This window comes from Sciurus vulgaris, assembly GCF_902686455.1.
Source record: "Sciurus vulgaris genome assembly, chromosome: 3".
NCBI classification, from domain to species: Eukaryota; Metazoa; Chordata; class Mammalia; order Rodentia; family Sciuridae; genus Sciurus; species Sciurus vulgaris.
This window is the reverse complement of record NC_136463.1, coordinates 136,539,990-136,553,341: the sequence shown is the minus strand read 5'-3', so window position 1 is coordinate 136,553,341 and position 13,352 is coordinate 136,539,990. Positions and strand designations below refer to the sequence as shown.

Below are 13,352 nucleotides of genomic sequence, written 5' to 3'. Positions count from 1 at the left end.
ACTTTGAAAAGTATGTAAGGCAAGGACTGTTTAATGTTGTCATTTTACCTTGCATGTGTCAGTAGCACCTGTTACTGTCAACATAAATAGCTTGATACATTTATTGATCGCAAAAATGGCATCTAGTCAGTTATAAAAGCTGTTTTATATCTGGTACACTCAGGTTATAAAATCAGGGTAATCATATAATCTTTAAAAACTATTACATGTAAAGGAACTAGCTTATTTTTGTTTATATTATCTTTGGAATGGAAAATGTGCCATTAAATAAGTTGTATTATACAGCTTATACAGTGTGATGTTTTTTATGTAAAAATGTTACCTTAACCAACTCCACTATAGTGAGGCATGTAATTAGTGATTTTTCTAGTAGGCATGTAATTAGTGATTTTCTAGTACTTATGATAAAATCAGTTCTACCAGTTTGCTTTAATGTAGTCATTTTGTTATCAGAATCTTAACTTTTAAAAATTTTTAGCTGAGAGAAATTGATGTGCTTAGGTAGTGAAATACAGATCATTTTATTACTGAACTTTATATTTCTCATTATTATGATTACTTTTGCAGACCCCTCCATAACTTATTGGCTGAAAACCAACAACTTTTTATTTCTTAATTCCGTGGGTTGACTGGGAGTTTCTTTGTTGGTCTCCCCTGATCTAGGTTATAGGTATATCCATCTGTCTGTATGTTAGTGAAAGGGCTGAACTGGGTCAGCAGAAATACTGAACTTCTCTCTACCTCTGTGATATTTTTCAGTTTTCCTCATACATGATATTTAAGTGCATTGTTTCAAAAAATCAAAGTCAGAAGATGTCAGATCTAATAATTTAAGCCCTAGCTTTATAAGCAACACAGTGTCACTTCTGCTGTTCTCTTTTGGTCAAAGTAAGTAACAAGTCCAGCTCAAATCGAAAGGTGGGAAAATGTAGTACAACTCCTAATTTTTTTTTTTTTTTTTTTGTAGTGGGCATTGAACTCTGGGGCACTTTACCACTGAGCTACATTCCCAGCCCTTTTAATTTTTATTTTGAGGTAGGTCTTGCTAAGTTGCTTAGGGCTTCCCTAAATTACTGAGGCTGACTTTCAACTTGCAGCCCTCTTGCCTCAGCCTCCCAAGTTGCTGGGATTACTTAAGAGGTAATAAAGTTTCATTTCTATGAGACATGGGCATACCTTTATTTCTGTATTTTATTTTTTGTCTTTTAGTTGTATTTCATCAGTAATTTTCAGAATTAATTTAAACAAAGGTCCAACAATGTAAATTTGGAAAAAAATCACTCATATGTAAAATAAAGGGACTGAATTAGAGGACTTCTTCCAAGTCTCAGTCTGTGTGATTGATTAATTAAATGCCAAGTATTTTCTAAAAAGAAGTCAGAAAGGTTATGGATAAAGCTTAGTGATAGAACTTTTGCCTAGCATGCTCTAGACCCTGGGTTTGAGCCCCACTACTGCAAAACAAAATCATACACTGCGTGCGCACATACATAATAATATATATGTTTATATTTTAAATAAAAGAAAACAGAGCTTTAGGTTTTCCCCTATATTATTTTTGTCTTATTGTATAGCAACTTGAATGTTGATTAGTATTGAAAATTTGTTTAGAGCCTAAATCTGATAGACTTAGACTGTTATCTGACTTTTTGCTAGTTTGTTTCTGTATCTGATAAATTAGGATAAAAATGTATCTTGATTGGGAAGGTGAAAAGAGTTGTAGAGATGAATGGTGGTGATGGTTATTCAGCAGTACAGATGTACTTAATGCTACAGAACTGCACACTTAAAAATGGGTTAAAATGGTAAATTCTTTGCCATGTATATTTTACCACAATAAAAGTAAATAAATATACCTTGAAAAGTAGTTATAAGGACTGAATTTAGTAGCACATCTTAATAAGTGCTTATTAGCAAAGTTAGTCTTAGGATAACTTTCCCTCAAATTTATTTACTTTATGATAGATGAATGGATGCAGGGGGAATCTTGACTGGAAAGATAAGTTAGGACCAGATTATAGAGAGTCTTAAAAGCTTGATTAATTGTTTTGAATTTGTTCATCTAAAAATTGTTCAATAGTAGCTGACGTAGAGCCTAGTAATATGTGGTTTAAGGGAAAATGTAATTGAATGAGAAATTTATAAGGAGATTATATTATTAAAAGGGGAGAGATGATGGGCATATAGAATAGTAGAAAGAAAACTTTTTTAGAAAAAAGGAGATGAGATTTCTAGTAGCTGTTTAGGAGATGCTTTTTAGTAATACTCATTTATTTATTTATTTATTTATTTATTTTGGTACTGAGAGTTGAACCCAGGGTGCTCGACCACTGAACTACATCCCCAGCCCTTTCTTTTTTATTTTGAGACAGGGTCTGTCTAAATCCCTGGCCTTTTTAAATTTTTATTAGGAGATAGGGCCTAACTTGTTCAGATTGACCTTAAACTTGCAGTCCTCCTGCCTCAGCCTCCCAAAGTTGAGTAATACTTTCTTAAGATCTAAAGTGGAGATTGTATAAAAGGTCATTAATTGCTCAGACGAGGACACTGAAGTTGAAAGAGGGAATTATTAATAATTACTGTAGGACAACTGAAATAAATTGGAATTATTAAACCCAGTAGGAAGCTAATTATATTTTTCATGTCATTTTAATGAGTCTGCTCATTAAAATGTTGTATTTTGAAACTCAAATTTAAAGAACTGAAAAGTAGAAAAAAAGAGTAAAATATCAATCCTGTTTAATGTTGTTGAACAAGGTAAAGATATAATCTGAGGAAATGGGATCATTTAGATAAATATTCACTTGAGATTGCTGCAGCAGCAATGGTTAAAGATGTGCATAAAAATATGGATGGAATTGTTTTGAAACATACATTATATAAAATAGACTCAGCTACTTTCATAGATGAAGCTAAAGATAGTTGCTCATCACTACAAGTATATACCTCAGTTCCTCTGGCATTTATGGGGAAAAGTGAGATATTCTATGGATGTTTTAAAGGCATAAATACTTTCAATGTCTTCAGAGACTATATGTAGTATTTATGATATTTTTACCCTGTAGTAATTTGAGTTTACCACACTGCCGTGCTTACTGTTTTAAATTGCCTTTTTCGTAGTTTTTTAAAGAATATTTTCCTTATGTTAGATTCACTATTACATTTCTGACCAGTACAATTATATATGAAGGCATCTCTTCCCCAGTGCTCCCATGTATGTATAAGTTACAATATGAGGGCCTCAAAACCATGTGGGCTTTGTAGCAAGTTTAATGCTTTGAACTACTGTTTCATATATTCTAGTTTTTTTTTTTTTCTTTCATGTTTTAGGTAAATGCTTCTCAGGCATATTGTGTGTATTTAGATCATGTGGGTATATCTTGTTAAAAAGGCAGATTTTTATTCAGTTGGTCTGCATGAGTGAGCGAGTCTCCTTTTCTAAGTAAGTCCAAAATGGTTGGAAGCTGCTGTTTAATAGACTACACCCAGAATATCAAGGTTCTGGATGGTTTATTGAAATTTTGGCAGTTCTGTTTTCCTTAAATATGTCTAGATTATTTCAGAAATTATATTACTAGTTGGTTTTAAAATAATTATTAGGTCTTTAAATTTCATAATATGGGTTGATTAAAATAATATTTGTCTTTCACATTTCCCTCTTCCATGTCTTAACTCTAGTTTTGCTTCTCATTTCTTTTTTGTTGTTGTGGTTTTTGCTTTTGTTTATTATATTATTGTGTTTTGTGGATCTGGTCAGGGAACCGTTACTGTATTTTATGTTTGTATCTACATTTTATTTTGCATGCGTAACGTGGCTTTGCCTGGATGTTCTTTTTGGTAAGTTCCAAATCTCTATAGCACATTGTTTTTTTTGTAGTGTAAGTTGTAATGTTTTACACCTTCTTTTCTCTCACTTCTAGTAAGTCATGTGGTCATGCTCATGATTTATTTTTAATTTTTTTAAAAGAGTTCATTTGATGTTTTTTCCTAACATTTTTCAATTTTTCTTACTAGTAGTAATGCAATTTGGTACTAATCTGCTTTGATTTGTTTTATAGCTTCACACTATCAGTTGCTGATCACTATTAGCAGTTGCTGTCTCAAGTACTTTGGTTTTTTTAAAAAAAGCCTTAATCATTTAGAAATATTCTAAAAGCTTATGCTTCCATGTAGCAATCATAAAAGAAGATAGTTTGTAGTAAAATTAAATACTTCTGTTCTATGTGAAAATACATTCTAATTTTGTTTTCACAGCAACAGCTTGCACAACTGCAGAAAGAAAAATCAGAGATTCTGAAAAATCTGGCATTATATTACTTCACATTTGTAGATGTTATGGAATTTAAGGTATGTATTTTAATATGTAAAATTTAATATTTCGAAAGTAGACTTATAATTGTTTATTTTATAAATTTCTTTGATATTTGTAGATAATGAGATTGGAATTCTTCTGAGACTGAAATCTGGAGTATATTTTGTTTATTTGGAATTTAAAATTATTTTTACAGGGCTGGCAATGAGACTCAGGGAGAGGGCTTGCCTGGTATCTGTGAGACCCTGGGTTCAATCCCTGACACCACAAAAAAAAAGAAAAAGAAAAAGAAAAAATATTAAACAGATATGATTATAACAATCTTTTCTTTTCAGGATCATGTTTGTGAGTTGCTGAATACTATTGATGTTTGCCAAGTCTTCTTTGATATTGTAAGTATCATTTTCAGAAAATTTTTAATCCTTCTGTTTCCAGAACAACTCAGGGGACTAATTGGTTTTCCTTAGAGAAAGTTTGTGTAACTAACTTATAAAGTTTTAATATTGTTAATTTGTCTTGTTCAGTAGCTTTTTTAAGAAATAAAAATTTGTAATGTATTTTGTATTGTCACTAAGTCTAATACATATTGGGAAATAGTTGTTAATTTTAGTATTAGTTAATTTTAGCATGCCCATTTATAAAAAGTAGGCAGTATTTTTCCTATAAAACTCATGTCAATAGAATTTTGCTTAGTGTGACAATTTCTCAATATACTAAGTCAAAACGAGAAATGTCTTCATTGAGTTAGTGATGAAATTTTTAAAAAGTACTTCTTTTTCTTTGGTGAGATTGGTAACAGTGTTTTTTATTATTCTGATATTTGTGGTTTTTAAAACTTACTAATTTGAATGCAGTGAAAACCCTTTTGCTTTCAGCCCTAAATTTACATAACAGACACAAAACTATTATCTGTATTTCCCAAATGTTAGATGTTTTTAGTAAAAGGAATTTGTTAGAATTACAGAAATAGGGGTAAAATAAATAACTATAGAAAATTACTCCCTTTCAGTAGCTCCTACGAATGTTTTGTGTGTGTTTAAGTTTGACAGTATAAAATTGAACTTGTTGATTCCTTTTCTAGACTGTGAACTTTGATTTAACAAAGAACTACTTAGATTTGATTATAACCTATACAACGTTAATGATACTGCTGTCTCGAATTGAAGAAAGGAAGGCAATCATTGGATTATATAACTATGCTCATGAAATGACCCATGGAGCAAGGTAGAACTGCATTATACAAATTTTTCTAAAATTCTCAGTTTGTTGGCTTACAACTCATTGATAATTTGATATGTCTATTTTAAGTGACCGAGAATACCCACGGCTTGGTCAGATGATTGTAGATTATGAAAACCCTTTAAAAAAGATGATGGAAGAATTTGTACCCCACAGCAAGGTAAAAACTATTTTGTTTTATTTTTATACTGTAATAGTCATAAGAGATCATGTAAGCATGGAGAGTTAGATAAAAGGGATAAACTCTGTGGGATATGAAAAATAGCTGTATATTTTTATCCATTTGTGAACCAGAGAATATTTGGTTAAATTCACAATATTGCATAGAGACTCAGGAATATATTGATTCATTATAGTTTTTAGGTTCAGTATAGTATAAATAGATAGCAGAATGTATGTTGTTAAATTGAGAATGACTACTATCATTCCAGTCTCCATAGTTTGTAATCTCAGTTCTGCTAGTACTGATTCTATAGTATTGGATAAGTAACTTAACAAACCACACTGTAACTAAGCTTTTTTTTTTTTTGGTAAATGCAAAGTGATAAAAACACTTAACCTCATATGATTGTTATGAGAATAAAATGAATTACTTTATAAATAGTGTTTAGATATATAGTATTTGATAAATTTTAGCTACATTATAATCTCAGTGAGAAAAATAAATTTTGTGGAAATAATTTGAAATGTATTAAAAATAGCTTTTATTTAAATAATTTTGGTTGTAAGGAGTCTTGCCATTATGGCTTGTCTTCAGTAGAACTAATTCATATACCTATAGTTGTAAGTGTTTCAAGAAAATTTTTAGGTATCTTATCTCCTTTCATCATTTATAGATAAGGATTGAGGGCTAGATAAGTATCATGACAAGGTAAAGCCATTTGGCAGCAATAATGTCAAAATCAGAATTGAAGTCCAGAGTATTAGCATCTTGGTCTGTTATTCTCTTTGAATGATAAGTGTTAAACTTTTTAGTAATATAATATTTGTGTAAATCTGTTTTTTCCTGACATGCAGTTATTACCAAGAATTTTCTTTTTCCCATTAAAATTCTGAAAATATTTTCTCAGTTTAATATTTTTGCAGAGCTATGATATAAAGTTGAACATCCCTAATCCAAATCTGAAATGTTCAAAATCCAACATTTTTTGAGTGCTGATGTTGGGGTGGAATTATTCCACTGTGGTGTGAAAATTCCACTACTGATCTCATATTATGGGTTGTAGTGAAAGTGCAGGCACACTAACAATATTATCCCAAGTTTCTTTTTTCTTTTTTAAAGAAGGCTAGTATAATTCTATTAGCAAACACAAGATTAGCAAAAGAAATGAGATCCAAAGTTACTTTCAAACTGTGTGTGTGAAACATAAATGAATTTTGTGTTTGTACTTGGGTCTATCCTTTATATCTCATTTTATATACACACACACACACACACACACACACACACACACACACACACACACACACACACACACACACATATTACAACCTCCTCTTCCCAAATCTGAGACACTTCTGATTCCAAGCATTTTTGAAAAAGAATAGGGAGCCTGTACTTGCAAATTAATATAAGTTTTATGACTAGGAGTTAGTTGACTGACTAGTTTGAAAGAGGCTAGTGTATGGCATAACTTAAAGTAAAAACCATCAGCATATGGATGGAGGTGTCAAGATACATTGAAATGCTTAGCGTGTCATGGTCATCTCGCACCACTCTGATTTTGGTGATACTTTTTTCTTACCTAAAACTCTTCCTTACCCCTCTCTTTTCTATTTTTGATTTTTTCCTAATCATGTACAGTCTGTTTTTATTTAGTCATTTCAAATTTGATTCCTTCTCTTGCTGGGTGATTCAAATTTCCTTCAGTGTTATTTTGCAGTCTTTTTAAAATTATCTATAGTCACTAAATTATGTTCAGCATGTAGTGTATTATCAATGCTTAAAATGGTTCATTTGAATCAGATCAGTTATTTCATAACTGATTTTCCTGATGTTCCACGATGCTCAGGATTTTTATACAAAGACTATCATACATCTGCCAAGATTTTAAAAAATTAAATTCATGTAAATTCATTTTAAAAACATTCTTAATTGGCTACATCAGAATCGCTGTGTGAAGCTTAGGAAAATGATAGATTTTGGAGTTCTCCTAAAATTTAGTTTGCTGAATTTTAGATGGAGATGTGACTTCTCTGAGAAAATTCACCTTGCATTTTATTTTATGACCAAATTAATGAATCACTGTACAGAAGTTTTAGGAAGTAAAGATGAATAATAGGGATAGTTAAAAGAATAGGCAAGAAACAGATGAGATGAAACATTAAATATTTTGATGATAAAGCTGCAATTAACAAATAAAGTAGACATTAGGTAATTTATTAAGATAGAGTACAGTGGATTATTTTATAAGGTGTTATTTGAAGAAATACAAAACATGTTAAGCTTTCTTTAGGCTTAGAGATACCACCTTAAAGTCTTTTTCTTTTTTAGTGGAAATTATCAGAATAGAAACTTCCATTTTGTGAAAGAATGGCAGTTGATCTCTGTGTCTTGAAATAAAGATCCCAAACTTTATACAGATTTTAACTTCTAAGAGAGTAGCAGTATTTCTTGAGTGAAGCTGTTGCTCATAAATGTAAAATCTATGTAGCTTTTGTAGAAGTAAAAAAAAAAAAAATGTAAAGGAGGGAAGCCCTAATTCACCTCATAGAAAGTGTGACTATAATTATGTTCTATTATTTTATAAAGATACAGTTGGAAAGGCACAGCAAGTAGTAGCTGAAATTCAATTGGAAAAGAAAAAGAATTGTTCTTCAACTTACTTTTTCCTCTTTTAATTAGTCTCTTTCAGATGCACTAATCTCTCTTCAGATGGTGTATCCTCGAAGGAATCTTTCAGCTGATCAGTGGAGAAATGCCCAATTATTAAGTCTCATCAGTGCACCCAGTACAATGCTTAATCCTGCACAGTCTGATACTGTATGGTTCTATTTTTCCCTTTTTGAGTGAAAATTTGTTTTTTTTTTTTAAATTATAGACAATGTTGTTTAAAACTTTGTAAGTTAGAATTAGATTATCAGCAAAGTTTATTACAAAAGGCTCATTAAATCCTACTTTTTTGTTAGATTTCAACAAAACTGATGTTTATATGACTAGTAGTTCAAGTATTTTTTCTTTGAAGTTTGTTTTGTCCTGTCATATCATGGTAGAAGAATTGGAAAATGTAGAAAAGTATACAGAAAAAAAAAAAAATTAGTTCATATTTTACCAATTAGATAAGATCAATATTCTGTTATATTTCTTTTCAATCATTTATCTGTATATATGAATGTAGAGATAGCATCCAGGCACAAATCTCTTTTCAGTTGACTAAAATTTTCTTTTGGAATAATACAAATCTGAAATAGGCTTGAAAATTTGGGACGTTGTTATTTACTAGACTGAAGAAAATTTAGGAACAGTATTTTTAAAAGAGTTGAGAGTGTGCATATGTAAAGGGGGCATATTGCATTGTCTTTTATTAACTGCAAATTTAAATGTAGGTTATATAACTTATTCAACTTTGTTGTGGTATTTGATGCAAGAATTGAGAAGTAAGAATTCTTGGGAGGGAGAGAGGATAGTAACTCAGTATGGAAATTTTTGAAGAATTTCTTTTAACCACAAATGTATATTCTCTTCTTAAGATGCCTTGTGAATATCTTTCTTTGGATGCAATGGAGAAATGGATCATCTGTAAGTAAAACAGTTAGTTCTGAGGATTACCCCCTAGGTTTTAAGTTTTAGAGAAAAGTGGTAACATGTCTTACCTCTGGCTCCCACTATGCTAAATGTCTTATGTGATTTATCTCATTCAGTCCTAATGTTGATCCTGTCATAAAGTAGGTAGTGTATATTATAGATGAGGAACCCAAACCTTAGGCCATGTAGGTAGTGACAAAGACAAAGTAAGAGTCCAGGCTGACACCAAGGCTCATGATCTACTTATGTTGCCTTTTCAATGTAACTTTCAACACTATAAATTTTTGTTTTGCTTTTAGTGAATGTTTTTAGATTGCATCTATTCCGTTAAGGTTTTTGGTTTCAATTTACTTTAGTAAATTTGACTATCACTCATATATTTGACAATTTGATAGATGAATGAGGGGTAAAATTATTAATTTTTGTTATAGGAAGCTTGCAAACTATGGGGGAAATAGGCACGTGTTGTGGTGCAGAATGAGAATTGCTATAATATGGTTGAATTCCTTCTTCCCACTCCTGAGGCTTACTGCGAGAGGGGAATAATTTTGAGCAGTTTTTATTCAGCAGGTTTTGTTGACTTTTTATTTCCTATAGTTTTTTATAGTTTCTATGTATTTTTATGGGTTTTTATTTTCTATAGTTTGTTGTCTTTAATTTTTTTGGATTGATATGTTAATAAAATAATAGATATGAAATCAGTAGTATTTCTAGAAAAATGAAGAAGAAGAGATTATAGTTTTGATTATTAGATTCAGTTTTCTCTGACAATTAGATTAGTAGGTTACTATTTAGAAATCATTGTGAAGTTTTATGAAAAATTTTTAATTCTCACAATTTGTATGCTTATTTTCATAATGTGCTGGTACTTTGAATAGCACTATTTTGAATATGAAAGAGGAAGAATATAACATCTACTACCTGTTCTTAGCCATTTTTATTAAATATATTATTTTTTATGGGTTTGTGATATATTTCTTCTCTAAAGATAATTGAGATTTCCATGTTTTGTCTGTTAGTCAACTTAAAAAGAACAGCTTTTGAAGTATTCCTTTTGCTCAAATGTGTGGTGTTTCTTAGTTGTTGCTCTCTGTTTATAGATATGTGAAGAATTGGGTTGATAAGTAGAATTAGCTGTTATGGGTGACCTTTGGCATGATATAGTGTTATTTCCCCTCATTCTTTGCTTTAAATATGAATGCTTATTATAGGACTTTGTGTAATGAACACGGACGTGGGTCAGGAAGTGGGCAATAACCACAGTCACCAAAGTAAAGAATGTTCACTCTGTGTTTTGCTGTTTTTATATATTTGAACCTTGAGTGGAGCTAATGGAGAGCTTAAGGATTACTTCAAACTTAGTGCAAATACACACAGTACAATTTTCCTTCTGATGCTCTACTTTCTTTTTAGCTTTGTAATAAATTAGTTTAAAGTGTGATCCCTGGACCAGCAGAGTCAGCATTGTCTAGGAATTTCCTGTATGTGCAGAATCTTGATCCCCATCTAAGACCTCCTGAATCAGAAACTCACTGAGTAGGAACCAGCAATATGTGATTTAATAAACTTCTCTAAGTGATTCTGGTATAAGCTGAAGTTTGAGAATCACTATTTTGGATTACAGCCTGGGGCCAAGAGTTATGGAAGATCTCAATTTTAAATATAAAATTGTTCTGATGTTCTTTGCAGAGTCTGCTTTTGCTCTATTGACTAGACTTGGGAAACTCTTTGGGACTGATCTCTTTTTAATCTATAGAGTTTGGTATTACTAATTCCTTTCTCTTTTTATTTAATTGATAATCCAGTTTTGTCTCTTTATCTTCAAAGATTTTCTTCAACTTTCTTGTCTAGTCTTGGTCTTCTGTTTTATTCACATTTTTTATGGCTTAAAAAATACACACACACATACCCATACACATATATATGTATTTTATCCTTTCATTGGGACCTTAGTAGGTAAAGATTAGTATTTGTAATAATCAGCCCTCTCCTTTTAGGCATTCTAATTTAGATTCATTTGCCCTTTTTGATCTTATTTTAAATAAATGAATATACTTAAACTCATTACCCATATCTTTGAAAAAACAAAATTCTGTTACCAATAATATAAGTGTTAAAACTTTCAGATAAATCTTTTTTGTTGTCAATAGCAAATATTTTATAAATCTGAGTATGGCATCCCTCCATGGGTTCCATTTCCACAGATTCAATCAACCCCTGATCCATAGTATTTAAAAAAAAAAAAAAAGTTGCATCTGTACTGAATATGTATAGACTTTTTTTCTTATTGTTCCCTAAAAAATAAAATGTAGTTAACTATTTAGAATTTACATTGCATTAGATAATTGTAAGTGAACTGGAGATGATTTAAAGTATACAAGAGAATGTTTGTAGATATATGCAAATACTATACTGTTTTACATTAGGCACTTAAGTGTCTGGATTTTGGTATTCTGAAGGGATTCTGGAACTACTCCCCTATGTATACTAAGGAATGACTCTATACAAATAGGTATAAGATGCTGGTATGAGGGATTTGGGTAAAAATTCAGTATATAAGGCAAAAATATTTTATGAACAGAATTTTTATTTAGAGTTCTTTTACATTTCAATACATATATTTGGTTTATTTGGTTGTATATCAGACAGAATAATTGGCTTGCTTTTAGGAGCCTAATGTATGAAAATATTTTTTATATTTTAAGAAATTCAGTGGAGGTAAGTATATTTCAGTATTGATAACATCACTATATGTACCTACTTAAATGAGTTAACTTGCTTGTTTAATTGCCCTTTTAAAGGAAGGTTGAGCTTAAAAAAAAATAAGTTGCTAATTAAAAATGGGACTCGTTTGTAACTGGCCTAGCATTAAACCTTGCACATGTATAGTAGGCACTGAGTAAATGTTGAATGACTAAAAGATGAGGTCTTATATCTTAGTATAGAAAGAACATCAGTAATCATATATAGGATTATATGTTTGTGTAGGGTTTCAAGATTAGGTAATAGAAGGTAAATGATACTTCAAATTCAGGTAATAGAGAGTAGCTTAATACATTGAAAGAATATACGTCCCTGAAAACATCTTTTCTTAAAATGACTTCATTCATAACCCAGAAATGACATTTTTCTCTCTTTTGTTAGTGTGGTTCAAAATCTGATTTTGCAAAATACAGAAAATTATAACCAGGAAAGTAAAATATTGTTTCATTCATACACACACACACACACACACACACACACACGCACACGCACACGCACACGCACACACGCACATACACCCTACCCCTCTTTTAAAAGCTTCAAATTAGTGATTGTGGTTATGTTTCAGGGTCTTTAAAAAACTACACTGTAACTGAAAGAAGTTCGGAGTGTTTTACATTTGTATTTGCTTTTCTTTTTATTTAAAGTTGGCTTTATTTTATGTCATGGAATCCTAAATACTGATGCCACAGCACTGAACCTTTGGAAGCTAGCTCTTCAAAGTAGCTCTTGCCTCTCTCTCTTCCGGGATGAAGTTTTCCACATTCACAAAGCTGCAGAAGATTTATTCGTAAACATCCGAGGGTATGGCACTTTCAATTGATTTGTCTTTTTTGGAGAAGGGTTGTGAGCAGATATCTTTCCTGAGTAAGATGTAGCCTGTATCATGTTATCATAATTTTTAAAAACAACTTGCTGAGGGCAGAATAAGATGGTATAGGCTACATCTTACTGCAGGATGTGGTCCTAGTAAGTTGTTTTTTTTTTAAAAAAAAAAAAAAAACTATGCTGACATGGTAGTGATTATATTTTTACAGGTACCACCATAGATTAAAACTTAAAAAAAAAAAAAAAAACTAGCATTCTTGCTGTTTTAAAACTTGTAGTGTAGAGAAAGAAAGAGGTGTCTTCTTATAAATCATTCATGGTATCAGATATAAATATTACTGAAAACATATATTTTTAAAAAATTTGAAATCTTTAGAAGTGTTATTTGAGAATAGAATGTCTTTACAAAAATATTTGAAGCAATACAAAAGTATTTCACTAGATTATAATAATCACAGGTCATTC

General features: G+C 30.9%; 1 protein-coding gene across 4 annotated transcripts in view; it reads left to right on the top strand.

The window, feature by feature from the left end:
* The window catches only part of NCKAP1 (NCK associated protein 1), a 92,443-nt gene that overhangs the window by 22,121 nt on the left and 56,970 nt on the right, over positions 1 to 13,352 (top strand). For 2 of the 4 annotated variants that reach the window (XM_079134547.1, XM_079134549.1), the window contains 7 exons: positions 4,261 to 4,347; positions 4,648 to 4,704; positions 5,394 to 5,536; positions 5,621 to 5,711; positions 8,397 to 8,534; positions 9,242 to 9,290; positions 12,707 to 12,863. In XM_079134547.1, the coding sequence (XP_078990673.1) occupies positions 4,261 to 4,347; positions 4,648 to 4,704; positions 5,394 to 5,536; positions 5,621 to 5,711; positions 8,397 to 8,534; positions 9,242 to 9,290; positions 12,707 to 12,863 (722 nt within the window). Of the gene's footprint in view, positions 1 to 4,254; positions 4,348 to 4,647; positions 4,705 to 5,393; positions 5,537 to 5,620; positions 5,712 to 8,396; positions 8,535 to 9,241; positions 9,291 to 12,706; positions 12,864 to 13,352 lie in introns of all 4 variants that reach the window. The other 2 variants (XM_079134546.1, XM_079134548.1) reach the window with 1 other exon arrangement.